Source organism: Heteronotia binoei, chromosome 4 (genome assembly GCF_032191835.1).
Source record: "Heteronotia binoei isolate CCM8104 ecotype False Entrance Well chromosome 4, APGP_CSIRO_Hbin_v1, whole genome shotgun sequence".
In the NCBI taxonomy this organism is placed as follows: Eukaryota; Metazoa; Chordata; class Lepidosauria; order Squamata; family Gekkonidae; genus Heteronotia; species Heteronotia binoei.
In genome coordinates this window covers 133,322,218-133,349,743 of record NC_083226.1, presented here as the reverse complement: position 1 = coordinate 133,349,743, position 27,526 = coordinate 133,322,218, and the positions used below count along the sequence as shown (strand labels likewise).

At 46.0% G+C, this 27,526-nt stretch overlaps 1 protein-coding gene across 3 annotated transcripts in view; it reads right to left on the bottom strand.

The window, feature by feature from the left end:
* Window positions 1-27,526, bottom strand: part of LOC132569575 (transportin-1) — a 119,833-nt gene that overhangs the window by 17,859 nt on the left and 74,448 nt on the right. For 2 of the 3 annotated variants that reach the window (XM_060235790.1, XM_060235789.1), the window contains exons 15-24: window positions 18,490-18,576; window positions 17,702-17,809; window positions 16,071-16,229; window positions 15,898-15,985; window positions 13,523-13,621; window positions 13,258-13,353; window positions 10,775-10,850; window positions 9,854-9,953; window positions 5,974-6,048; window positions 5,071-5,213 (exon numbers count right to left, since the gene is read on the bottom strand). In XM_060235790.1, the coding sequence (XP_060091773.1) occupies window positions 5,106-5,213; window positions 5,974-6,048; window positions 9,854-9,953; window positions 10,775-10,850; window positions 13,258-13,353; window positions 13,523-13,621; window positions 15,898-15,985; window positions 16,071-16,229; window positions 17,702-17,809; window positions 18,490-18,576 (996 nt within the window). In that variant the 3' untranslated portion in view covers window positions 5,071-5,105. Of the gene's footprint in view, window positions 1-5,070; window positions 5,214-5,973; window positions 6,049-9,853; window positions 9,954-10,774; window positions 10,851-13,257; window positions 13,354-13,522; window positions 13,622-15,897; window positions 15,986-16,070; window positions 16,230-17,701; window positions 17,810-18,489; window positions 18,577-27,526 lie in introns of those variants that run through there. The other variant, XR_009555275.1, reaches the window with a different exon arrangement.

The window sequence follows — 27,526 nt, the reverse complement described above, 5'->3', positions numbered from 1 at the left end:
AACCACGACCATTGTCTTTGTGAACACCCTGGGGGCTGTGGAGAGGCTGAAGGGCAGGGCTCGATACTGGTAATGCAGAGTCCCGATGGCAACCTGAGGAATCTTCTGTGGGACGGGTGGATACTTATGTGGAAATAAGCGTCCTGCAGATCCAAGGTGGCCATCCAATCTCCCTGATTCAACAGAGGGAGTATGTTGGGCAAGGAGGTCATCCTGAATTTTTGGTGCTGGATGTAGAGATTGAGATCTCGGAGGTCCATGATGGGACGCAGGCAGCCATCCTTCTTCGGGATAGTGAAATAACGGGAATAAAAACCCCAGCCCTCTTGGCTTGCCGGGACTGGTTCTATGGCCTTTTTTTGGAGAAGTGAGTACACCTCTTCCCGAAGGGTAGGAGATGGGCTGGTGTAGACGACTGTTGGTACCACTGGTGCCTGCTGGAACTCTATCATATTACCCAGCCGGATTATAGATAAGACCCACTGGTCCGTTGTTATTCTGGACCACGCCTGGTAGAAAGGGAAAAGCCGGGTACGGTCCGAGGCTGGCGAGGGGAATGGGAAACATGGGGAAGGACAAAGACCCTGCTTGAGCTGCCTGTTTCCCTTCTGGCAAGCCGACTGTGTAGAGGTCGGGGAGTACTTTGATTTAGCGTTGTACGGGGCTTTCAAGAAGGATGTCGTGTTCTTAGGCCTCCATTGTTGTTCTCCCGGCGGTTTTGGAAATGATTTCTTGCTCCATGGCTTTGAGGAGCAAGAAATCATTTGCTCCAAGGGCGTTTGCTCTGTTGGCGAGACGAGATGGTGACTCCTAAATTTCTGGAGGTTCTGATGCTTTTATCCATCTCTTGCAGCACGGTGTCCGTGTTGGCACTGAATAAGCCATTCCCATCAAATGGTAGATCCTCAATGTAGGCTTGAGTATCTGCTTGCAGTGCCGTCGACCTTAGCCATGAATGTCTCCTCAAGGTGATAGCCGTCATAAGGGTCTTGGCTCCTATGTCGCTCGAGTGTTTGGCCGAGTTTAACTGCTGTTTGGCTAGTGCCATGCCCTCTTTTTGGATCCTCTTGATCACGTTCCTACTCTGCTCTGGGAGATCTGGCAAAATTGTTGAGAGCTGGTCCCATAAGGCGTATTGGTATCGCCCCATACAGGCTGAGTAGTTTGCCACCTTCAACCCCAGCGAGCCCGCCGAGTACACACGTCGTCCTAAGTTGTCCAGCTTCTTCCCTTCCTTATCTGAGGGGGCAGTATGTCTTCCTTGCCTTGGATGACGATGCCACCACTACTGAGTTTGGTTTGGGGTGATTGAAGAGGAAGTCTGCTGTGGATTCTTGTATCCAGTACTTGTGATCAAGCCTGCGTGACGAAATAGGCGTGGACGCATGCTTGTCCCAGGATGCCTTCGCTGTGTGCAACATCACATTAGTCAGAGGAAGAGCTATTGCTGTTGATGTGTCTCTTTGTACGATGTCAAAGACGTCGTCTGTGACAATCGTTGGGAGGGATAGGGACTGGGCCATTCTTCTTATCAGATCCCCATAAGACTTTAGGTCCTCCGAGGGAGAGATGGGTTGCTCCTCGGTGACCTTGGTGAAGGCGATAGTTCCTCTGGGGATGACAATGCTCCTTGCTCCTCCGGTATCAAACCTTCGATCGATCTCGGGGAACCCGCCGGTGACTCTGAATGCTCGGAGGGCAGTAATGGTCGGTCCCGATCCAGTTCTGGTGGTGTAACCTCTTCCGGGGGCGGGGGGCGCGGGACCTTCCTCTGCTTGGGAGGTTCCTCCTCTGGAGGTTTCGATACCGACGCCGACGGGCGCCACTTCGGAGGTCTGCAGGACGCACGCGATCTACAAGATGCCTCTATTGGTCCCACTCTGCTTGCCACGGAGGGAACCACGGAAACATCGATGGCATCGGGTAAGACCCGTAGAGATACTGCTATTGGCGTTGGTCCCATGGCAAGGGTGGTGGTACCCGTCAAGACAGAGAGCCTTCATCCGGTCTCGTTCCCGGCGAGCAGCTGTACGGAGACCTGTCTCTGTTCGGTTCTCGCGAACAACATCGATGGCTTCGGGATCGGTCTCGTTGCGATCTCCTAGAACGATCACTCGTGATCGGCACCTTCTCCCATCAGTGTGATGCACAGAGACCACGAAGAAGATCATATAAAGACACATTTGTTTTAACTTGCACAGCAAATCAAATGAACTGATTAACTTGATTTTTAGAATTGGATTATATTCATTTTATCCCAGCACCCCTGGCTTACAAGTCAACAACAACAACAAAAAATGTACTCTCATACAATTTCAATTTTGAAGCTACCAAGTTTGCCTAATATTTTATTTAGAAATCAAAATTTTTTGTGGAAAATAAAGCATTGCAAAGTTCTCTGTCCCATATCTCCGGTTATAGCACCCCAATATGGAATTACCGCAAACCCTCCTAAGCCTGCTGAGAGCCCAGCTGATTCCATGTCATTAGAAAAACTTGAAGTTTCCTTGCTAACCTAGCAACTGACCTCCATCTTACTGTTATCTGCTAGAGAAAGTACTTGCATGCACACTCATCCACCTGCACACCGTTCCCTAAGGGAAGAATCAACTGCCAATATTATGATCACTAAAGAATCAAATTTGCCACCTGTCTGATCACAGAGAAGAGCAAAACTCCACTAGCAAGAATGACTGATTATGTAATTTAAAAACTAAGATGAGCTTTAATTTCATATGCATCAACTACTTCATTTTGCCATTTTTAAAAATCAATAGCCTATAAAATTATGCAACTTTGTTACAAAAGTCTGGTTCAAGACAATGAAAAGAAAATATGGATTTAAATCTCAACAGCATGTGGATTGAATCACCATACAGAAAGCAAGAATGAGGTGCCTTGTTGGTCCTTATGAATTGAGAGAAGACAGCCTCTCAAGTGAGCGAGCTCTTTGTAACACTACAACTATAATCAATTTTATGTTATTTATAGTCCACCTTTCTTAAAGGGACTAATGGCAGATTACATAGTGAGTCAGTACAATCAACAAAATGAAACATTCCATAAAAATGTATTAGGACTGCAGAAGCTTGGAACCAACCAGAAAGAACTGAAGCACAGCATAAGCATTGACACATTAAGCAGTGCCAAAATTACATAATAATGTCCTACAGTAAGCTATACACAGCAGTATAGACCACAGTCCCTAATTAGTTATCCAGCTTAGTTTGTAAACCATTTTGTACCCTACTGCCTATGCAGAAAAGCCCTCGAATAATTCCATTCTGTCTAGTTTGAGAAAAACCAGGAGAATGGTAGCTTTTCTGACCTCCTTGGGCAGGCAATTCCATAAGGTGGAAGCCACAACAGAGAAAGCATATGTACAGGCAGCAACTGATTTAAGCAATTTGCAGGCTGGTACTCACAGAAGCCCTTGCTGACATGTGAAACTATCATGGTGGAGCACAGGGGGAGAGGTGGTCTCATAAATAAGAGGGATCAAGGCCATGAAGGGTTTCATATATGATAGCCAACATGTTAAATTGAGCCCTGTTAACAAGTGGGTAGCCAATGCAGTGTCTGCAGAATGGGAGTGATATGCATGTTCCATCTGGTGGCGGTGGTGGAGGAAAGCGCTGTCAAGTTCCAGATGACTTATGGCAACCTTGTAGGGTTTTCATGGCAAGCGACATTCATAGTGACTCTGGATTCTCCGGTGGTCTCCCAGCCAAATACTAACCACGGCCAACCCTGCTTAGCTTCTAAGATAAAGACTGAGCTACAGTGGGCCATTCAGGTCAGAGCATACTCCATCTAGCTTCCAATAACAGTAGAGTCGTGGCAATCTGCACCAGTTGGGAGTTTCCAAATTGTTTTTCAGGGGAGACCAATGTACAGTGCATTACAGTAGTCTAGTCTCAGTGTTTTATTGTGTCATGGAACCAGGTGGCCAGATCAGCCTGTATCAATGTTAAAACGGTATCAAGGTTAAAACGGATAAAAGGAAGTACTTCTTCACCTAAAGGGTGATTAACATGTGGAATTCACTGCCACAGGAGGTGGTGGCGGCCACAAGCATGGCCACCTTCAAGAGGGGGTTAGATAAAAATATGGAGCAGAGGTCCATCAGTGGCTATTAGCCACAGTGTGTGTGTGTGTGTGTATGTATATATATATATATATATTTGGCCACTGTGTGACACAGAATGTTGGACTGGATGGGCCATTGGCCTGATCTAACATGGCTTCTCTTATGTTCTTAATGTAAGGGGCCACATCACAGGCTAGCTGTGTTGCTATAAAACAATTTTTTGCAGTTGCATTAACTTGTTCCTCCAGTAATAGTTATAAAGAGCCCCGTGGCGCAGAGTGTTAAAGCTGCAGTACTGGAGTTCTAAGCTCTGCTCAAGACCTGAGTTCGATCCCTGGTGGAAGCTGAGTTTTCAAGTAGTCAGCTCTAAGCTAACTCAGCCTTCCATCCTTCTGAGGTCGGTAAAATGAGTACCCAGCTTGCTGGGGGGAAAGCGTAGATGACTGCGGAAGGCAATGGCAAACCACCCCGCAAAAAGTCTACCGTGAAAACATTGTGAAAGCAACTTCACCCCAGAGTCGGAAACTACTGGTGCTTGCACAGGGTCCTTTCCTTTCCCAGTAATAGTTGGATCCAGAATACCCTTGTGCTTTTAATGGAGTCAGTAAGGGTCAGTTATCTCCATCAAGTGGCAAGCACAATGGTCACCTTTCTCTGTCTTTTCAAGGATTTAGGTTGAATATGTAAACTAAACAGCCAAGCAGCTATTTAGGACCTCTACCATATCACCAGGACATCTGAATGAGGATATGTGGAGCTGTGTATCATTACCATTTTGATGACAACCAGCCTCAAGACTAGGAATGATTTGACCTAAGAGCTTTACACAAAGATTGAAAAGCATGGAGGGCAGAATTGTGCACTGTGGAATTAATATACAGAAGGACATTCATTCTTTCTAAAGAGTAATGTCTACTTTGAATTATTCTGTAGTTTACAGAAACAGGGCAGGGAGGATTTGAGAGTTAACAGCTACTTACCCCTAACTGTTGTACTGCAGCTTGAATACATGTGGTTAAACTCCATAGTAAGCTGCAAGGCGCTCTTTTAAGGGAACAGGAAACTGGTCAGAGAAACGCCTCCAATTTTCATCTCCAACTTGATTTTTAAATCCATGAAGGATCTGTATGTGAACAGAAAATTCTTCAGAGACACTGAATTTCTAGCTTAACACAGGAAAAATCTAACAGAGGACTTAATTACAGACATATAGGGCTGGATCCAAAGAAGTATCTTCAGCTCATGAAAGAGCTATTAGAAATGAACACCAGGAAATCCAAAGAGCTTTTTTATTGTTGGCACACACACACACAAAAGCTGTCCAAGAGTTTAAACACAAGAAATCAGTATCTCTGCATGAATTCTTGTGCAAGGGTTTGCTGAATAGTGCTATTTTCCGACTTTTGTGGCTGTTTCATGTCAATAATAAGACACATTAATTTGGATCCAGTCACAATACTGAACTGAATATGTAGCTCACTTCCACTTCTAAAAAGAGCTGAAAGTATTTTAAAAAGCACAGCAAGTATGAACTATTGCAATGTATTAGAAGAAAGCAAGTTCAAACTACTTATCTATGACTAGTGATCACTTTCAGCAATAAAGTCTTGGCAAAGAAGAAGTGATCAGACTGTACAAGTAAGTTTAAAGACATATGCACTAAGAAATCCATTCACATTTGAAAGTAATCATCAGAGTGGATTCATCACAAATTATGGGTGCCAAACTTGAAATTCCTTAAGGCAATTTTCAGAATACCATAACACACCACACTAGCTTTGTAACAATTTTTTTTTAAAAAGGCCTACCTTAGTTTTTCTATGGGCCTGCCATTAAAATAAAACTTGGGGGAAAGGAAGCAAAGATGTAAAATAGCACATTACCTTACAGAACATGTCTCTCAGATCATCTTTTGGGTTAATCCATGATGCAACAGCATCACAAAAAAATATAAAGTCCTGTAAGTGTTCACAGAATTAACAAATTATAAATCAGTATTCAAGATGACTTGTTATAGCAGCCTACATAAGGGAGACAAAGGTATCAAATTCTATATCTATAGGCTTTCATTTTACAGTTGTGCCTTCTAATATTTTTGAATAAAAAGCATAATGCACACAAGAGCAGATTGTGACAGCCACTTCCCTTCAGTGACAGGCCTTCTAAGTCTCTCAAGCGTTTGTCAATGATATTGGATCCCCCTCCTGCCAGGCCTACTAGTTAATACGATTTCTCCACAAGACTCTTGTTAGCCAACCATGAGTGGGGGGCAGGGTTTTATTTTAATTAACCTTTTAGCTGCTGAAGGTATTAGTCCACACAATTCAGTAATCTTACAGGAGAAGCTATACCCGCCAGCACAGGCTGCTTAACGGACTTTAAAAGAGGCAGATTATCCACTGTCTTCATTCAAGCAGGTAGGCAGTTTCTTTAAATAAGAGCTCGATATGATTACAAGCAGGGCTCTAATTCAAGATGGTATGGGCTGCTCCAAAAAGTAATATGTACATGAACTTCTACTGACACCAATAATATATAGTAAATATTTTTAAAACTGAATTTTATTTCAGTGTGGCCTATTCAGTGTCCCTATACCCTAATTTAGACTAGTTTCCATGAAACCTACTATACATTTTTAGGTGGTAACTGAATAAAACATGAGTCCTGTGGCAACTTAAAGACTAATAAAACAGCATCTGAAGTCAGCTTTGATTCACCAAACACTTATGCTAGAATAACCTGTTACATCATTAAGGTGCCACTGGGCTCCTGTTTTATTCTGCTGCTAACAACCCTTCTAGAATTTTACATAACTGAAAACTAATGTTCTGGAAGTGCTGCATTGGATTTGAAATAATACATGCTCAGACTAAGCCACTAAGAGCACAATCCAAAGGGTGTGTGTGCGGAAAGTCTTTTGGAAGTAGACTATCCGCTACATGGGTGCAAGAAGGATTTGCACCCTGTACGACCAGCGCCACCACAGTGGAAGGGACTTACGTGCATGAGGGGCCGCAGCGCCTGAGGGCTGCGCCCGAGTGTGGGTGGAAGTGAGACGAAGCACAGCGTTCAAGCAGAGGAAGGGGTGGAGTTGGGGGCGCGGCCAGGCTTAGGCAGCTTCCTGAGCAGTTTGGGCCCTGACACCTCCCCCCCCCCCACCAAGAGGCGCAATGTTATGCCTGCAAAAACAGTGGCGTGTCCCATAGGCACTCATTGAAACCAAAAACAAAGGTCACCTCTGCCACTGCAGAAGCTTGCAAACCCCTTAGGGAGTGGTGTAATTGCCTCGCCAATCCCCTTTAGCCTCGGGCTGACAAGCCCCCTCCCCAGCATCCAATAGCAGTCTCCCCCCTCCTAGAAATACTTCCGCTCTGGCCTCGCACAACTCAGTTGTTAGGGACAATCTGGCATGGCAAGAAGCTCTGCTGGCGACATCCCCGCCATACAGACTTAGAGTGAGGGACAGGTAGGCACATTGGAGACGGGTTTTGCACTGCGCGGTAGCTTTGACAGTATCTTTGACTTGCGAGGGGGAGAGAGAGAGGTCTCTCCCCGGGGGCTAACTGTTCTTGTTTCCAGATCTCCACAGGTTCCAGGCTCCCGGAGACTCTGCATGCGAGGACTGTCACCCATGGCTGGGTAAGTTCCACTGTGCCCCCCCCCATCCTCCCCCTCCCCTTGCTCTCGACCACTCGGTGTGTGAGCGTCTCTGGCACTTGAACCCAGCAGTGGGCTCCAGCAGGGGGCATTTGCTGACCCCGCTACTCTGTGCTGCTGCCTGCTCCCTTCCCTTCGTCTGCCCTCTGCCTCTCCAAGGGAATGCCTGGAAGGGTGGGCAGACTTAGTTCTGGGGGGTGGGGGGGAAACGGTTTATGAGCCGCCACGCTGCCCCCCGTGTGGCTGGACAGGGGAGGGGGTGCCGCCCCTCAGCCTGCCTGGGCTGACAGCCTACCTACCCCATAGGGCTGTTGCGCGCAGGGCACTAAGGGGAGGGGACTGCTGAAGTGGATGCATGCCCAGCGGCTCGCATTCTTGAGTTCTGCAGGCGCCAGGGGAGGTGTTCCTTGCACACAGCAGGGGGTGGCAGCAGGGCAACACTGGGGGGAGGGCTCTGGGGGGTTTCTTTTGGCCTTGGTCTGGGAGTTCTCAGACACGCATTCCAGCCGCTGTCTAGGACAGCGAACTCCTGCACTTGGCACTTTCTACTTCAGTTTCAGTTTGCTTTATTACGGTCCATGACCAAATACACAGCACAATGCAGGCCAACAACCACCACATAAAAATTGTAAAAGTCAAATGGACCTAAATAGGTGAAACGTAAGATATTTAAAAAATAAATGTGAAAATAAAATATAGGACATTAGTATGAATAATGAGATATGACAAATAATACAGTAGTGGTCAAACATCTTCTAGCTTAATAAATATAGTACATATAATAAAAAAAATTTAAAATTATACAGCTCCAGAAAAATATTAACTAGAATACTCTGGTTAAAATTACAATCTGTTACCGCGACATTAACTTGTAAGAACCATAAAATTCAATTTGATTGCATGGGAACAAAATTTGGCAACTTTATGCATGGTCTCTATTTATATCCGTTTCAGTAGCATTTGTGATGGTATACAGAGTACTCAAGCATTTAAGAAAAGATAAAATACAAGCTTGGAAATATTCAAAAAACAGTCCGTTTAAGACCCCTTCGTTACATAATCCTCATGAATTCTCCTAGCTGCCGCCATAAATTTGGCACAATTAATTGTGAATTGGGGGTTAAAATCTGGTAACAGCGTATTTCTGATTTTGAAATCAGAAAACCCGAAACATCCCTCCAACAAAGAATAAACGTACCTGGCTCCTATGCCAGGGTATAGGCCACACCCAAACAAAACATGGTCAATCATTTCAACTTTATCTGCACCACAAAGACAAACCCGCTCAGCCATAGGCACCTTTCTAAAGCGGCCCTCAACGACTGCTGAAGGAAAGATATTGCAACGGGCCATAGAAAAGGCCCTTCTGTGGGATGGTAGAGTTGAGAGATAGGGGGCTGGAGCTAACACATATCTCCTTTGAGGGGGAGCTAGATAATCTGGGACCTTGGCAATATCATTCTGTCTCTCATGGTCTTGTAGTCTCTGTTTGACTATGGCCCTGGCTTGATCCAGGGCCATTATCTGGAGAGATTCAGGTGAAAAGCCAAGCGTAGACAATTTCTGATGGATGGCTCTAACCCAAGAGGAACATTTCCTACTTGTCTGCGCATGCCTCTGCCCGCCTGCCTGCCATTGGCAAGAGTCTCTGACAGCGGGAGGGAGTGAGGGGATTGAAAGCCTCTCAGGCGCCGGCTTTCCAGCCCCTCGCCCGGTCACATGCAACAGGCTGGCTAATCCCGTGGTCCCCCGCGAGCCTGCGCCTCCCCCACCCCCACCTCGGCAGCAGGCCAATGGCATGTGCCTGGGCGGAATCACCATGGCAACAGGTTCTCTCTCGCTTGTTGGGCCGCTCTCCCCCTTTAGGTGTGGCGTAACGTCTCCCCTTTGGAAGCCGACTGTGGCTGCCGACACTAGTTCTGCACTCAAGCGCAGCTACATGGCGGTTCTCTGGATTGGGCTGCCCATGACTTAAGTATTTTGCAATAACCAATCTATAGTAGGACACAACATCCTGTGATAAGAATGTGGTCATTTCCTATTTGCAGAAAGGAAAAGGGAGTTCATTTTTAATTTATATCCCATTAAGACCAACACAAAGCTTACTTGGACTACTCCACTAGGATTGACAGTGATCATGGTACAAATCCCACGGAATGCTGAATCTTTCTCTTCATTGTCCCTTATGTTTCGGAGAGAGGTACACCTAGTAAAACAGAGAATCAAGTGTTAGGTTTGGCTTTGCTTCAAAATTAAGTTCCTATAGTATTTGATGGAGTAAGCGTCACACAGAAAAGAAGCTTAAAGATTACATAACATACACTTTAATTGTTTTATGTTCCTTGTAACTCATAGTAATTTTTAATCCAATCTGAAAAGCAAACAATTTATAGATATCAGAACAACTCATATTCTTTCTCACAATGCCAGTCACTGTAACACAGACTGATACGAAGTGTGACATATTCCATTAAATACCATTACAAATAAATACACTTAGGAGCTTCTGCTACTGAAAGCAGCATATCTTGTCCTAGTTTAAAAAAAAACCACACATGACAAATCCCACTAAAGGAACTTTTCCACTTCTTTTTACAGCAGCAAGCAAGCTATTTGATACACTACAAATCTATAAACATGTATTCCAGACAGCAAGTCAAATCACCAAATGAGTTCGAAATAATGTAATGTGATGCTTAACTTTTTACACAATTTGCATGCATATCATCATTCTGGTGGATTTTAAAATGCTTTTTAATATTCAAGCTTTAACACATCAAGCATGTGACAATCTTATCCCATGCATCCATTAGTTGTTAGCCACAACATGAAATATATACATGACGGTACCGCTAAAAAACTCACAAACCTGATAGGACAAGATTAGTCACATGGTTGGCAATGATTAAGAATAGTGATTTTTTGTAACCAACTGAAAAGTATATCTAGAAGTGAGATAGAGAGAGGAAAGAAAGAAAGAAAGAAAGTGAAGAAAAATGAATAAAAAAAAGATTGAATAATACACACCAGGGTCTTATAAACTGCTGTAGCATGGGGGCCACCTCTTGAGGACAAACGTAACCAAGACGACCAATTGTTATTGCTAAGGTAACGCAATCACGGTTATACACCACCAAACGCCAACCAAGACATGAGCAAATGAGGGGGGAAGGAGAAAAATAAAGAAAAAACAACAAATAACTCAGAAACAGAAACCAACAGAACCTGTGTATGATAATAAACATAAGATTTCACCAGTGCTGTTCATTACCACCCCCTATAAATAAGGGGCAGCAACATATGGCATACTATTTGGAGTGGGGAGAAGGAGTAAAAGGAAAAAGGAATTAAGTGAATGAGAGAACACCAAAAGGTAACTTTAGCATTTAATAATGTCAATCTATACCAAAACTATAGATTCAAAGGCATTCTGGACATTCCTGTAACTGTGGATTAAGTTCTTTTATACGTCTATATCTAATATCTCAAGCATAAATTTTAATTTTAAAATTCAAATGTCACTACCTGAAATTTACAAAGGATTTTCCCTCCTGTGGAACACATGAATTTATTAAAACTCTTTGAAGGTAAGGGAGGAAAAGAAATCAGGAGACTGGACTATGTATGACCTTGTAGCTTTTCATAACAAACAACAGAAATGCAGAGTTTGTTAACAATACATCAATGCCACTATCAATGATTTTGACAGATCTCCAAGGCATAAATACAAAGGGAGCACTGCCCTATTTGAACATAAGAACTATTTTAACAAGTATTATTTAGTGTGTGACACTGCCTACTAAATGAATATGTTTGGACTTTAAATGGTGTTCTCTCAACTCACAGAGAAATTCTTCAGAAAAAAGGGAGAGTGTGGGTATGTTTAAGGATTATTTGAAGCAAACTACATGAATACTAAAATCCAGCAGATTCATATGAAGCAGAGAAGCCTATGCTTAAGAGACATTATGCAACACTCCAAAACAGGCATTTGTGAACAATCTCATGAACACATGCAATAAAGCAGATGATGCTCTTTCCACTGTAAGATTTGGTGTAGGATATAACACTGTAAAGAGTATTCTTTAAAAGTTCTATAAAACTAAAGGATTTTATATTAGAAACATAAGCTTGCATGTGACTTTATTTTGCTCAGAGGCCAAATTCAATGAACTCTACTGCAATCCTCTCAATACAAATGTTTATGAAAACAGAAAGTTAAGTCTGGACTACGCTGCTCACTTTTGGCAGGTATTCTTAGGTGGTGCAAATCTTGACCATTACTTGAGGAACCAATTAGGAAAAGCCTCACAATCCCAGAAAAATGCCAAGCCTAAATTCTCAATGCGTGCAGATCTAGCAATTATAAATATAACTGAGCCCAAAGTATGCTTTAATATCCCACAACAAACCTGAAGTACAACACATTCAACATTTATTTGTCGAATCAAACTCTCCAAGTATTTATATACACTATTTAAGAATAATGCTAGAAGGTTCTAAAGTCTTAACTTCTACACTGTATAAAAAGCAAGCACAACAAGTAACGTGCTAAAATCATAAAAAGGTTTTGAAGAGAGCTCTTTAAATTGCTCCACAAAATGCAAGAGGTTTGCAAACTCTTTGTGAACAGTGAGATACCTATAATTTACCAAGCCCCCGTGTAGTTTTTCTAAACGCTCACCTTCCATATAGAAGTAAAACATAATTCTGTAGTCTTTGTATTTTCTTGTACTTAACCAACATAAATTGAATGTATTCCTCCAATCCTGACTCTTTTCCAATGCCGAACTATCTATGGCTAAACCACAGAATATGACTATAACCTATACCTATGAACTTGGTATCACTTGTATCAGATTACAGTGTAGACACAGATTACTAATGATGACATTTTCTCCCCAGAATATGGAAGGTGTTCTTTAAAACAAGGACATGCTTTTTTACAAATGCTGGACAAGCCTCAAACTCCATTTTAAAGGGTCTTTCAATCCAAAACCAAATCTGCAATTATGAAAGGCCTCCTTTAAGAATTTTATATACTTTATATCTGGCTAACTTATTTAAATTCAATAGAATAGACAGTGTTCAGAATCAGATGATTTACGAAAAAAGAAACTATGCATTCACATTCGTCTTGTTGGCCATTATGGCTTTGGAAGATCAGCTAATTATAGAGAATACACAAAGAACTTCAAATTCTACATATCTCTTAAGTCCATGCTAAACTGCTTTTTAAAATTATTTAACTGTGTTTAGGAAATAAACTATGAGTTCCCAGTTCTAATGAAGTTCTTAATTTATAAAATATTGGGGGGCGGGGGGGGGGACCATCCTAGAACCTGTTTAGTAAAGGCAGTTAAATGCAAGATTGAAGCTTGTAAAAGAAAACTGAGTTGCTTTTGCTTTAACCAATTCTGATGCAGTTTCCCTACAACTCTGAGTAATCTGGTTTAAAAGCAGACATCTGCATAACTTAATTCACTGCAAACAGTTCAGTTGTAGGGTACCTGTGTTTTCTAACAAAGTCTTTGGTGTGTTGGGTCTGTTAATGATTTCTACAAGCTGGTGCAAGACCATAGGAATATAAAGCTGCATCTCTATACCTAGAAAGAGACAACACACAGTCCATTAAAAAAAAAACAAATGAAGACATGCATTCCAAATGGGCACATTAGCACAATCTAATGCCAGATTTTTATAACTGGCAGCAAGACAGAAAAGCAGTCTATATAATGCAGAACTTAAATGAGCCCTTAAAAATGCAAACCTTACCCATCTGAATAGAAATTTCTCCAATAGCCCAGGTGGCATTGTTACACACAGAAATGAACTCAGGATTCAGGTTGGTTCCCAAAATTGGCATAAAATCCGCTGTAAGGAAAAAAAACACAAAGGAGGCCACACCATTAGTATTCTCCCATACCAGAACTTCACACATACATAATGTGTATGTAAATGAAAAGGCTTCTGAAGAGTGGCTATATTTTTATTACCTAGTCAAATCACATCAGGTCTGGGATAAAAGCAAGGCATAAGCAGCTACTGAATAACCCTGAGTTCTGTCATTTATCTGAAAACGTGTAAAGGCTTTTAAAAAATAATTACACTAGAAATGGACTTTATACCATAAAGCTCACATTTTACAGCAGAAACAAGATCAAGTAAGGAATCTAGGAAAGCTGTTTTGTGCAACAAAGAACTGAATTTGTAGATGGAAATTAAAATTTCAAGAGTTTGTCATTACTGTCAAGTTGTCTGAAGGAAAATGGCAAGTGGTCTCTTACTGACCACCCTATTCCTGGAGGGTGGAAAGCCCAAAGCCACAATGTCTGAACTATGACAATTAAACCAATAGCACTGTCCTTCACGGGGAGGAGGGGGGGTAGGCTCCCTCTTGGGTATCCTGCCCCCCCAGGGAAAGTGTATGCGCAATACATAGCCTCTCCTTTCCCGGTGTAGTGAACGCTGCGTGGTCACTGTCCAGCTATGCCTGGCAAATGGTCACTGCAATGGCCTCTCCTGCATTACTGCATCCGTGGCAACACCTTCCCACTGGTCCCCCCCGTTTCTCACAGAGTTTGCCATGTCATGGTGCGACCGAATATCCGGCGGTATAACCGAATGGGCAGGCTGGGCTCACCAACCTCGCCAGCCAAGAGAAGGAAAACTCTAACATCAAACCCGGGCAGATAGAGCTCGTTAATGTAACACCTACCACCTGGAGGACTCGCTGCCAGTGTCCCGGCTTACTGGGCCATGGCAGATGACCCCAAGGTGAAAGGGTGGAGCCAGTACTGCGCACACTGTGCTTCACCTAAAAATTCCTCTGCGCAGGCCTGAAGGGCATATCCACATCCACAACCCACAACACACCAAGTCCTGCAGCGATGGGCAAGGGGCGAAATGGCAGCTGGAAGATGCCATTGGAAGCCGCAGTCCCGATCCTGCATGTAGGCGGTTCAGGGTATTGGTCGCCTGATGCTGACCCGGAGACTAAAGCATTTTTTGGCAGCACCATGAACGACCAAGCAGCCTTATCTAGGGACAGCACTGCTTGCTCCGCACGGAGAGGGGCCTAGAAAAGGTGGCCTAAAGAACTGCACTGCTACAGCACCACCCCAAATCAGACTTTTCCCTGCAGCCACTGTGGCCGGATCTGCCTGTCCTGCATTGGTCTTGTCAGCCACCAGCGAGCCTGCAGCAGACGTGGACTACTGCACCCTTCTTAAATCTTCGTTCGCGAAGTCAAGCCGAGAGAGAGAGAGAGAGAGAGAGCGAGCGAGAGAGACTGTCCTTCACCCTAAGCTCCTGAGAAGTACTTTAGCTGGCACAAGCCAGTCTCACTTGCACTTGGGAGAATCCTAAACACACTATTCACACCTGGACTGCAAAGGGGGAGAGGAATAGTGGGGTTAAGAATGCAGCATAAGCCCAGATCATGTGTTACCTCCTCGGGGGGAAATAAGGGGAAAATGAAAGGCAAACGTTTGCTACAGAGACTTGTTCCATTCTCATTATGGGGAGAAATACTGATATAAATAGGATATAATATTTATAAAAAGTGAATTTAAAAGATAAATTGCAAAGTCCATACAACTGTGATGTGATTACCTGACCTCAAATGTGCATAGGAAAAGCCAAAGGTAAGCAATAACTAATCATGAAAATTTCTTTTCCTCCAAAGAGACAGCTCATTTCTGATTCATATCTTCCAGTATTAGCAAGGTTAGCACAGCAAACTATTCTCTTGTAAGTCCTTCTTTGCTATCTTTCATCCCCATGAGAGAAAAAAAATAAACTGCATGCATAAAGGCAAATACTGAAAAACTAAAGCAGGTGCACCACAGCAGCTGTGACAGTAGACATCCTTAGTTCAAATCTCACCTGTGCCATATATGCACTAGGTGGCCTTTGGCACATTTTTCAACATCAGCAACCACAATCATCTGGGAGAAATAATAATGGCCTATCCTACAACAGAGTTGTAAGGATAAGATAATGTTCATGAAGCACCATAAATGCCAAGTATTATTACTTCCAGGCACCCTAGCAGATAATACTCTCACAAAACATGCTAATTTAAGGTGTACATGACATAGTCTCTTCTATACCTGATAACAATAGCAATGCTTTTTATAGTAACATACCAATGCAAGGCTTCACATGTTGAAAACAAGCCTTCGTCAAATCACCTAGCAATGCAAAAGAACTCTGTCGCACCTCAGGCATTTTATCCTAGAACAGAAAAATAAAAGCCCATTTATTTCCCTTTTTAAGATCTTATTTAGAAAGTAAGAAAGAAATAAACTGATTGTCTTACCTGCATACACTGGTACATTAACGTCAGGATATTGCTGCGAGCCACTAGCTGCTCAATGTTGCCTCCAAGTCCTTCTGCTAAGCCACTAAGTAAATCAAGAGCCACAATCATGAAGTCTTTATCCGGAGCCTCATACTGGTCTGGTTGAGCATTGTGCAACTGGAATAAAAACAATGTACAAGCTTACTAATGCCACCTACAACACTGGAACAACAACCAAGGAGTGAGAAATACAGTAAAGTGAGCAATACAAAACAAAAACTGCACAGTATTTCACAACCAATACAGTACAAATATAGTACAAACATAATTCTTAAAAATTGGCAATATCTTAAAGTCCCAGCACTTAATACATGACAATTATAGAGAGAGTAATACCCTGACTCTGCAAAAAACCTACTGTGGAGTAAAGAATTACATTTGTACTGTATTGGTTGTGACATACAACACTGGGCCATGGCTCAGTGGTAAAGTATCTGCTTGGCATGCAGAAGGTCCCAGGTTCAATTCCTACCATCTCTCAAAGGATCTAGCAGCAGGTGATGTGAAAAGACCTCTGCCTGAGACCCTAGAGAGCTACTGCCCGCCAGGAGTCAACAATATTGACTTTGGCCAATTTTACACTGGGCAGAAGATTTCCTTTCAGTGCGCTTTAAAAAGTGTTAGTTTACATTGCATACAGCCATCACTTCTGTCTTGTTTTGGATTTTTCGTAGTGGTTCACATTCACTTTCATGAATTGGCATCGAGAGCATTTTCACCACAGAGTTGCTCCTCACTTTACAAGACCCCTTTTTGAACTGGGGCTTTCTGCAGATTTGGATCTAAAGCTGTAATTCTAGAAGTTGTCAAACTCCTCCCCAAATCCCCGTCCTTGCGAGAGCACTTGAAAGCAAGAGCAGCCAAGTAAGGCGCATTCTTCTCCTCCAAGCTCAGAGGAGAAGAGTGCACTTGGCCCCGTCCAGATTCTCTTGCCTTCAGGCAAGAGCAGCTGAGAGGGGCGCCTTCTTCTCTGAGCTTGACTTCCCTTGCAAGGAGAAAGAGGCAGTGTGTGATAGCAATGTGTGCACTGCCACACGGGCGGCTGGAGTCCTTGCCAGGGGCATCATCTCTCCCCTGCTCCAGGTTGTTGGCGGCTCTGCCCACCTCTCCTCCCATCTCCTGGAATAAAAGCCCAGTTCCAACCAGAGTTAAAGCAAAGTCCATTTTTGGCTGGTTGAGAGTATGCGTGTGACAGCAGCACTTTGACTGGGGTTTCAACCCCCACCCCCATGAACAGGCAATCTTGAGAGACAGCGGTGAGGGCCTGCAGGCTTTCCTCCTTCTTTTGCAAATATAGATGTAAAACTCTGCAAAAGGTGAGGAGCATATTTTTAAATGTGGACTCATTTTGCATGATGCGGGTCTCTAGCAGGTGGATTCAGTGCTAATCAAACCTGTGTGTAGAATCAGTCTTTGATAAACCAAGGATCTGATTCAGTATAAGGTAGCTTCATGTGTGTTCATTTTTTGCTATTTACTTTAAGCCAACAAGACCGGTTGAAGAACATTCTTTCGCTTTCATTTACAAATGCTGACAAATTGAATTGAGGATTAATGGCTTCACAGATGAAAGAACAACAGAAAAATACCATGGCTTGTGCAAGAGTCTTCTGTACCAGGTTTACACAGCGCTGGTACACAGGTTCACAGTATGGAAGGAAGCCAGATTGCAAGGCAGTGGCAACCGAAGATAGGCACTGAAATAAAGGTAACACCAAAATTGACACCTTTTAGTTACTCGAATCATACATTACACTGAAAAAATGGAACGTGGATTCTGTTTTAAGCACATTACTAGGTCCTTGAATGAAGTATTCATTTTGACATGCTACAAACTTTTCTACAACATGTTTACAAAAAAGAAAGAAAAGAAAAAATCCACAATATAGAAAATTAAACCCTGGAGAGTTTTCCCCTCCAAAGAGACTGCAGATAATATCCCAGTGCATTTTCTTTGGGGAAAATTTGCTATGTCTGGGTAGAACAGCCACCCACCAGACTAAAAGTTTATCTGTATTAGATGAGTTCCATCTAAAGTGTTCTAATATCAGTGAATACAGTTCTGGGGCTGGAGCATATGGGCTTCCCGAGAGTGGTAAGAAGCTTCGCGACAATGTGGTAGCTTAATCAGAGTAATGAGTCTGTATTTGAAGACCCAAGGGCAAACTCCAGCTGAGAATTTAACTACAATAAAGGCTCCTACAGCCCAAATAACTAAGCAATAAATTCCACTGAGTTCAATAGGGCTTATTCTTAAGCAAGTATGCAAAAGATTACAGCCTTAATCTCTACATACTCCCTTGCAGGTAACCACAACAATGAAGTACAACAGACATCACAAAGGACTAGAGTATTCTCACTAGGAAGAAACATTTACCTCTAATAAAGGGAAAAGATCCTTATCTTCATCCTTCAACATGTTCCATTTCTGGATTAGTGGAGGCATAAGCATTTGAATATATTCCTATAAATGGTGAAGTTGCACAGTTACTTGAGAGCTGCAAAACTGATAAACTGTAATTTCCCCCTACCTATTTGTTCAACAGATATATCCCCGTTCTTCTATGCACAAAGCAGGCTTCCAGAAATATAAATCATAACATTGATACCCAGGACTCCAAAATAAGCTTACAGTGTCAGTTGATAAGATTAAAGGAAGGACAGGTTTCTTACCTGTAACTGGTGATCTTCGAGTGGTCATCTGTGCAATCACACATATGGGTATTCCTCCAGAATGGCCCTGACCTCGGAGAGTTCAAAGCAATCTTGATCGTAGATCTGGCGCGCCTCCCCCTCGTCCTGGGGCGGAGCCACCGTTTGCGCATGCGCGGACGAGGGGGGAGGCGTCTAGCCACTCAGTTTCTTCCCGCCACCGGACAGGTGGAAGACGTGCTAGGTGAGTGTCCAGCAGCGGGGAAGGCTGGGTGGGTCTGTGTGATTGCACAGATGACCACTCGAAGATCACCAGTTACAGGTAAGAAACCTGTCCATCTTCTTCGTGGTCTCTGTGCATTCACACATATGGGTGATTAGCGAGCTATCCCTTCGGAGGCGGGTGCTGGATCTGTAAAAAGTATGCAAGGTTAGACCAGAATGTAATGAGAGTGGTACTTACGGTGGTCAGTCGAAGATGGAGCGAAGTACAGCCTGTCCGAAGGAGGCATCACGCCGGGCACGAACGTCAAGAGCGTAGTGCGAGGCGAAGGTAGACGTGGAGGACCAGACCGCTGCATCGCAGATGTCCTCTATAGGGATGCCCTTCGTGAAAGCTGACGAGGTGGCGACGGCTCTAGTAGAATGAGCTCGTATGTGTTGCGGGACTGGTTGTTTCGCCAGTTGGTAGCAGAGTTCTATGGTGGCAACGAGCCACTTAGAGAGCCTCTGAGTAGATATTTTGCTGCCCTTATTATGGGTGGCGTAGGTGACAAAGAGTCTCGGATCCTTACGGAATTCTCGAGTTCTGTCTATGTAGAAAGCTAGCGCTCTGCGCGCGTCCAAGTTGTGGAGAGCCCTCTGGCCTGCGTCCGAGGGGTGCTGGAAAAAGGCTGGTATGGTTGACTGTTTCCCTAGGTGGAATGGAGAGACGACCTTTGGTAGGAAGGTCGGGTCGGGGCGAAGGACCACCCTGTTACTGTGAAAGATTGTGTAGGGTGGGTCCGCCCTCAGGGCACAGATGTCGCTAGCCCTCTTGCCTGTGGTGAGAGCCGTGAGTAGTGCTGTTTTCCACGATAGCAGGTGTAGTGGAATAGATGCCATGGGCTCAAAGGGTGGTTTCATGAGCTGGCTGAGCACTAGAGAGAGGCTCCAGGTTGGAAGGATTTGTCTGACAGGAGGGTGTAGGCGAATGATGCCCTTGAGGAAGGCCTTCGTGGCATGATGAGAGAAGACTGTTGTTCCCCCGATGTGGGGGTGGAAGGCAGAGATAGCTGCGAGGTGTACCTTCAGGGAGGAGTATGAGAGGCCTGTTCTTGAGAGTGCTAAGGTATAAGTTAATACCTGAGAGATGGTAGCGCAGTTAGGGTCAAAGTTGTGTTGAGAGGCGTAGTGGGTGAAGCGCTTCCATTTTAGTAGATAGGCTTTCCTAGTGGATGGTTTTCTAGAGTTCAGTAGGACTTGGCGAACGTCCGGGGGAAAGTCTAAAAACTGATTCTCCAGGCCGTCAATTTGAGGGATGCCGGGTTGTGGTGTAGGACCTTCCCGTCTTGTTGGGAGAGGAGGTCCTGTGCTTGTGGGAGGATTAGGAATGTCCTGTTGGACAGAGACAGGAGGGTGGTGAACCAGGGTTGGCGTGGCCACCATGGGGTTATGAGGATGCAGTTCGTGCGGTCTGTTTGGATTTTCTGCAGGACCCTTGTGATGAGTGGGATGGGGGGAAACAGGTAGTGTAGTTTTCCCTTCCAGGTTTGGAGGAATGCATCCCCTCTGGAGAGCTGGGATGGTGGACCTCTCATGTAGAAGTGGGTGCACTGGGCATTTGATGGTGAGGCAAATACATCTATGCTCGGGGTTCCGAAGGTTTTGAAGATTTGTTGGATGTATTGAGCGCTGATAGACCACTCGTGGTTGTTGGTCGAGTGGCGGCTCAGGGCATCCGCCTGGGTATTCTCGGTCCCTGGTAGGTGAACGGCCGTGAGGAAGATGCCCTGGGTGATGCTCCAATGCCACAATGCCAGGGCCCTCTTGCAGAGTCTGATGGAGGCGGTGCCTCCCTGTCTGTTGATGTAGAAGACCGTGGCGATGTTGTCGGAAGTGACCTGGACGTGCTGATTCCGTAGCGATGGGAGAAAGGATCTCAGCGCTTTGTGTACTGCAAGGAGCTCTAGGCAGTTGATGTGGAGGGACCGCTCGTAGTCCGACCATTGGCCTTGGACTGTGAGGGTTCCTAAGTGGGCTCCCCATCCCCACCTGGAGGCGTCCGTGGTGACGATCACTGAGGGGGGAGCTTGTTTGAAGGGCATGCCCGTGCGGAGGTGATGTTCCATCGTCCACCATTTGAGGGATGTTACGATGTGCGATGGAAGGGTCAAGAGTGTAGATTGGTGCTGTGTGTGAGGATGAAAGGTCCTGACAAACCACATCTGCAGGGGTCGCATGTGAAGTTTTGCGAAGCATAGGACTGCGGTGGTTGCTGCCATTAGGCCTAGCATCCTTTGAAACGTTAGGGCTGTCTGGGAGCGCTGGGCAATGATGGTGTTGGCCAGAGATTGTATGCTGAGTACTCTGTCGTGCGGTAGAGAGGCTGTTTGGGAGATTGTGGAGATGTCTGCTCCTATGAACTGAATTCTCTGAGTGGGGGTTAGTTTGGATTTTGATAAGTTGACCTGGAGGCCGAGTGTGGCCAGGAGGGAGAGGGTAGTGGAGACGTCCAGTTGGAGTTGTTCCCTTGAATGGGCGACGATCAGCCAGTCGTCTATATATGGGTATATCAATATGCTCTGTTGTCGTAATGATGCGGCAACCACTGCCATGCATTTGGTGAAGACTCTCGGGGCCGTCGATAGGCCGAATGGGAGAGAGCGGAACTGGAAGTGTTGCTCCCCGACGGCGAATCTGAGAAATCTTCTGTGATGGTGGTTGATTGTGATGTGGAAGTAGGCGTCCTGTAGATCTATGGATGCCATCCATGAGCGTTCTGGGATAAGCGGAAGGATTGCCTGGAGTGTGATCATACGGAATTTCTTGTAGGTGATGTGGAGGTTTAGTTTGCGAAGGTCGAGGATCGGGCGGAGACCTCCGTCCCTTTTCGGCACCAGGAAGTAGCGGGAATAGAACCCGGTGCAATGGTATTGGGGTGGGACTGGTTCTATCGCGTTCTTGTCTAGCAGGGACGCGATTTCTGTCTGTAGCGGTGCGGACGATGGGGTGGTAAGAAATCTGTGATGTTTCGGGGTGGATGTGAATTCTATTAGGTATCCTCTCTGTATGATGGTGAGGACCCAAGCGTCCGATGTTATGTCTCTCCAGGCGGAGTAAAACTGTTGTAGACGGGTGTGGGGGTTTGGCTGAAGGAGGGAAACTGGACGTCTCGTGGCAGGGTGGTCAAAGAGACGGTTTTGAGGTAGCTGCGGTCTTTTTGGAAGTTTGCGTGCGTGGTCTGTATTGAGATGACAGCTTGGACTGGGGGGTTTTCCGTCTCCATGAGGTTTGCTGTCTGGGGGACTTGGTACCCTTATGGTAGGTGGACTTCCAGTTCCTCTGCCTGTTGAACTGGGGTTGCTGTTGGGAGACCCCCAAGCGTTTCGCCCGTTTCCTGCCGTCATCGACTGATGTGAGGATGTCGTCTGTGGCTGCGTTAAACAGTCCAAGGCCGTCGAAGGGTAAGTCCTTAATCTTATATTTAATGTCCGGTTGGAGTGACGAGGACCTAAGCCACGCATGTCTGCGTAAGGCTATAGCTGAGGCCAAGGCTTTGGAGGAGCACTGTGCAGCATGGCGAGCTGTGTTAATCTGCTGCTTGCTCAGTCTTGCTAATTCCTGTAGGGCGTTAGAGGCTGGTTTTCGTGATTCCTCGGGTAAGGAGGGTATCAGGGTGTTGAGATAGGTGGTTAGGTTGTATGCATATGCTGAGAAGCATGCCGTGTAGTTTTGTATCTTTGTTGCAGCTGTAGTGAGCGAGTATATCTTTCGCCCTATAGTATCGAGCTTCTTGCCCTCTCTTTCCGGGGGTACCGGGTGTCTCGTCTGTTTCGATTTCGAGGAGGAGTGAACTATTATGGAGTTGGGAGCCGGGTGGGTGAACAAGAACTTTGCATCCGGCGCGTGGATCTTGTAAAGGGCTTCGACTCTTTTGGAGGTTGGAGGTACCGATGCCGGCTTGTCCCAGGCTTCCTTGAGTGTCTCGAGGAGGACGGGAAGCATAGGGAGAGAGGAGCTTGCTGGGAGGTCTGAATGTACGAGGTCAAAGACGACGTCCGAGACCCTGGGTGCGTCTGTGTTAAGCTTCAGGTTCAGCGAGTTCGCCATATTGGAGACTAAGTCAAGGTAGGATTTCGGACCCTCTGATGGAGACAGGTCCGCCGGTTTAGCTATATCGGAAGCCGGGGATTGTAGGTCCGACCCCGAGGAGCGGTCGGATTCGGAGAGTTCGGCTTCGGAGTCGTCGTCGGATTCGTGCTGTAGGTCTGGTTGGGTTTCTACGGGTGGCAGCTGTTTGTTTGTCGCAGTGTGTATGGAGCCCGGTGGTGAGGGCAGTTTCGGCTCGAGGTCGAGGCGGCTGCGTTCGTCATGGAGCTGAGCGAGTGTGTCGTAGTCGAGGTGGTGTGTGCGCGGGGACGCTTCGTAGTGTCGGGTTCGATCGTGTCTGTCCGCGCGGTCTCGGTACCGAGGGGAGTCATGGTAGCTGTGGTAGTGGCGCCCTCTCGAATCCGAGCGGTAGCGGTCGTGAGAGGGGGATCGTCGGTGCCCTCGTCGGGTCCGGGGAGAGCGAGATCTAGATCTCGACGGGGAGTAGTAGGAGTATCTCTCTCTACGGCGGCTGTGGGAACGGTGACTGCGGCGGCTGCGGGAACGTTGGCGGCTGTCCCTGCGGCGGCTACGGGAACGTTGCCTACGGTGGCTGCGGGAGCGTCGGCGGCTGCGTGAGCGTTGGCGGCTGTGAGCTCTTGGTGTGGGTTGCCGTGGTAAAAGGACTCTCGGAGTTGAAGGTTCCCTGGTCAGGGATTGGGCTTCCAGCGGCTTAGAGAGATCTACGAAGGCGCGGGGGTCGAGTGGTTGGTGGCTCTTTGCAGGGGAGTGGACCTCGAGTATTTGGTCGGGTGGAGAGGTCGTGATTGACGGCGACTTGGAGGAGATGCGCACAATCTCCAATGGTGTGATGTTCGGCGTCGGTGTCGATTTCACTGTTGGTGTCTTTGGAGCCGAGGCGGAACTCGTGGTCGGGTTCGATGTCGATCTTACTGCGGTCGAGCTCGTGGCCGGGTTCGAGCTCGTGGGTTGCCCAGATTGGTCGGAGGGTCGATGCGCAGACTTGGTTTTCTTTATGCTGGCGGTGCTCGTCGGATCCACGTGGGCGGACTCGGAGCGGTGATGCTTCTTGGTGCCGTCCGACTTTGTGGTATGTTTGCCGGACTTAGGCTTGCAGGGACCTTGAGCCACGGAAGCTGCCGGCTGCGCCGTTCCCACGTGGAGTGGGGAAGATGGCGGAGGCTGGTGTTGCGCGCCATGCGGTCGGAGGGAGGCTTCCATTAGATGGCTCCGGAGTCTCGCGGCGCGATTCTTGCGGGCCTGTTTGCCGAACTGGCTACAGTGGACGCAGGAATCCGTGCGGTGGGTCTCCCCGAGGCAGAAAAGGCAGAGGGAGTGCCCGTCAGACGATGGGATCTTGGCAGAGCAGCGCGTGCAGCGTTTGAAAGTGACCTTGTCCCTTCCTTCCATCCGCTCCCGGGGGGGGGGGGGTGAGGGAAAAAGTCCGAAAGATAGTGAGGAGGGGTTTTTTTTTTTTTTTTTATACGATACCAGGTGAAGATGAAAGACTGAAGTATGTTGAAGAAAGAAGTAGTTTGCTGAAGATTGCAGTGAGGAAGTTGGAGATCAACGAGGTAGGTGCGATCGGGTCAGCGGTAAGGAAGAAACTGAGTGGCTAGACGCCTCCCCCCTCGTCCGCGCATGCGCAAACGGTGGCTCCGCCCCAGGACGAGGGGGAGGCGCGCCAGATCTACGATCAAGATTGCTTTGAACTCTCCGAGGTCAGGGCCATTCTGGAGGAATACCCATATGTGTGAATGCACAGAGACCACGAAGAAGATCCCCAAGAAACATACTTTAACAGCCTTGGTTTTAAAGTAAGACTTTGCCATTGGAAATCTTCCCCAGACCCCTCCAGGCTTAATTTTGTCAGTTTCTTAATAGACATTAACGAACTACTGGACTTTACCTGAAAGTTTTTTCTCTTCAGTGGGGTCAAAGTAATCCAGAACTGGTTAGGTCACACCTCTGCTCTCTCAGGTAGGACTATGCAAATTTTTGCATGCCTCCTCCAGACATGTCCAAGCTCTGTATCTTATATCATTGTGTGCCACCTTGAGGTCTTTGCATTGTATTCCTTCTGTGCTCTTTACTTTTTTGTGTTTGGGGAGGGGGGAAAGGAGAAGATATTGGATTTATATCCTACCCTTCACGCAGAGAGGCTTACAATCTCCTTCCCTTCCTCTCCCCACAACACATTCCCTACCTTTGAGGAAGTTGGGGCTGAAAGAGCTCCAAGAGAGCTGCTCTGAGAGAACTGTGACTGACACAAGGTCACCCAGCAACTGCATGTGGAGAAGTAGGGAATCAAACCCAGTTCTCCAGATTAGAGTCTTCTGCTCTTAACCACAACAGCAAACTAACTTCGTCCCCACTGAAGGAAAGAAGCCTTCAGGTAAGGTCCAATGTTTAATTCTCCTTCAGCTGGGGGGGGGGGAGAGAAGAGTCATCCAGAACTGGTTAGCTTAACCCAAGCTGAGTTTTTGGGTGAGTCATTTTTCCACCTTCATGGCTCCACTATTTGTTGCAGAACCCTTCCACTGATTACACTTGATCTATTCTTTAATGTCTCAAAGGTTGAAAATGATCCCCATGTCACAGCTCTGCAAATCAATTCCACTGTAGCCCTACTGGAGAAGGCAACTGTTGCTGCTGATGATCTAGTTGAGTGTGCTGAGACTGCTTTTGGTGGTGCCAGCCCTTGTTTCATATGCCTCAATAACTGCTTGACCCAGTAGGCAATGGTGGATTTTGACACCCTCTTTCCTTGGTTTTGCAAACTGTGTGAGACAAACAGTGACTCTGATAGCCTGAATGCAGCTGTTCTGTTCAGGATGTGAAGAGTCCCATACAGATCCAGTTTGTGCCATAACTCTTCTTTCAGATGCAGACAAAAGGATGGCAGGGTAACTGGCTGGTTCAAGAGTAAAGCTGAATTTACCTTGGATACAAAGGAGGGATCTGTCCTCAGAGACATGGATTCCTTTTGGAAAATGCATAACTTCTTCCTTGCAGATAATACTGCCAATTCCAATAACCCTCCTAGCTGATGTTATAGCTATCAAGAAGGCCACTTTCCATGATAACAACTTGAGGTTCTTTTTTTTATTTTAGTGGCTCAAATGGCAGTTTGGTGAGAGTCCTTAAGACTGCTGATAAACTTTATGTAGGAAATTTATGGTGGACAGGCAGGACTAGTTGTCTTGCCCCCATGATGAACCTTTTAACATATTTGTTCTTGGATATGTCTCTAAATTTCATTTGGCTGAGGCAGGAGTTTACGGCTGCCACCTGATATTTTAACATTTGGCCTGAAACCCTGTTTCCATCTGTCAAATAAGAATGCCACTATGTTGTTGGCTGCAGTGGGCCCAGCTCCCTTTTGGTGCCCCACCTCTTGAACATCAGCCATGTGTGGTTATATAGGCATCTAGTTGCTGGTCATCTTCATTGTAGCATGACATCTCTTGGGAATCCTTGTGCCTCTAAGGCTGTCCTTTAATTTAATTCTTCAACTTATACCCTGTCCTATCCCGCAAGCAGGCTCAGGGCACCTTATAGCATTAAAAATTAAAATGAATCACTTCAAAAACATCATAATCACAGATATGATCAGATCTGAGAGCAATAATCAGTACAACAAATCACATAATGAGTAGGCTGGAAGCTTTCAACACAGCTTGAGCACCTTGATGGTAGGATGCTGGGGGAGCAATGATTTCATAGAATGCCCACTGGATCAAGCAAAAGCTTGGTAGAAGAACTCCATCATACAGGGCCTGTGGAACTTGGATAGGTCCCGCAGGGCCTGGATCTCCAACAGGAGCTCATTCCACCAGGTAGAGGCCTGGACAGAAAAGGCCCTGGCCCTCATCAAAGCCGGACGAGCATCCTTAGGCCCAGGAATCACGAGAAGATGTTGTGTAACTGACTGCAGTGCCTGCAGGGGCTCATATGAGGAGAGGCAGTCCTGAAGATATGCAGGCCCCAGGCTGTAAAAGGCCTTAAACGTAAGGACCAACACATTGAAATGGACCCAGTACTCAATGGGTAGCCAGTGCAGTTCACACAGCACTGATGCATCCATGCCCAGATAGGCCTCGATGCTAACAACCGGGCTGCTGTGTTCTACGCTTGCTGGAGTTTCTGGAGCAGGACCAAGGGTAGCCCCACATAGAGAGAGTTACAATAATCCAATCTAAAGGTGACCGTTGCATGAATCACTGTGGCTAGGTCATGGGAGGCGAGGTAGGGTACCAACTGCCAAGCCCACCTCAGATGGAAAAAAGACAGGTTGCTTACCTGTAACTGTAGATCTTCGAGTGGTCATCTGTGCATTCACACTTGTGGGATACTGCGCCTGCGCTGGTCCCCGATCGGTATCTGTAAGAAAGCCCGGGAATGTTCCGCGGTCGGCACCACTGGGCTTGCGCAGGCGTCCCATTGCACAC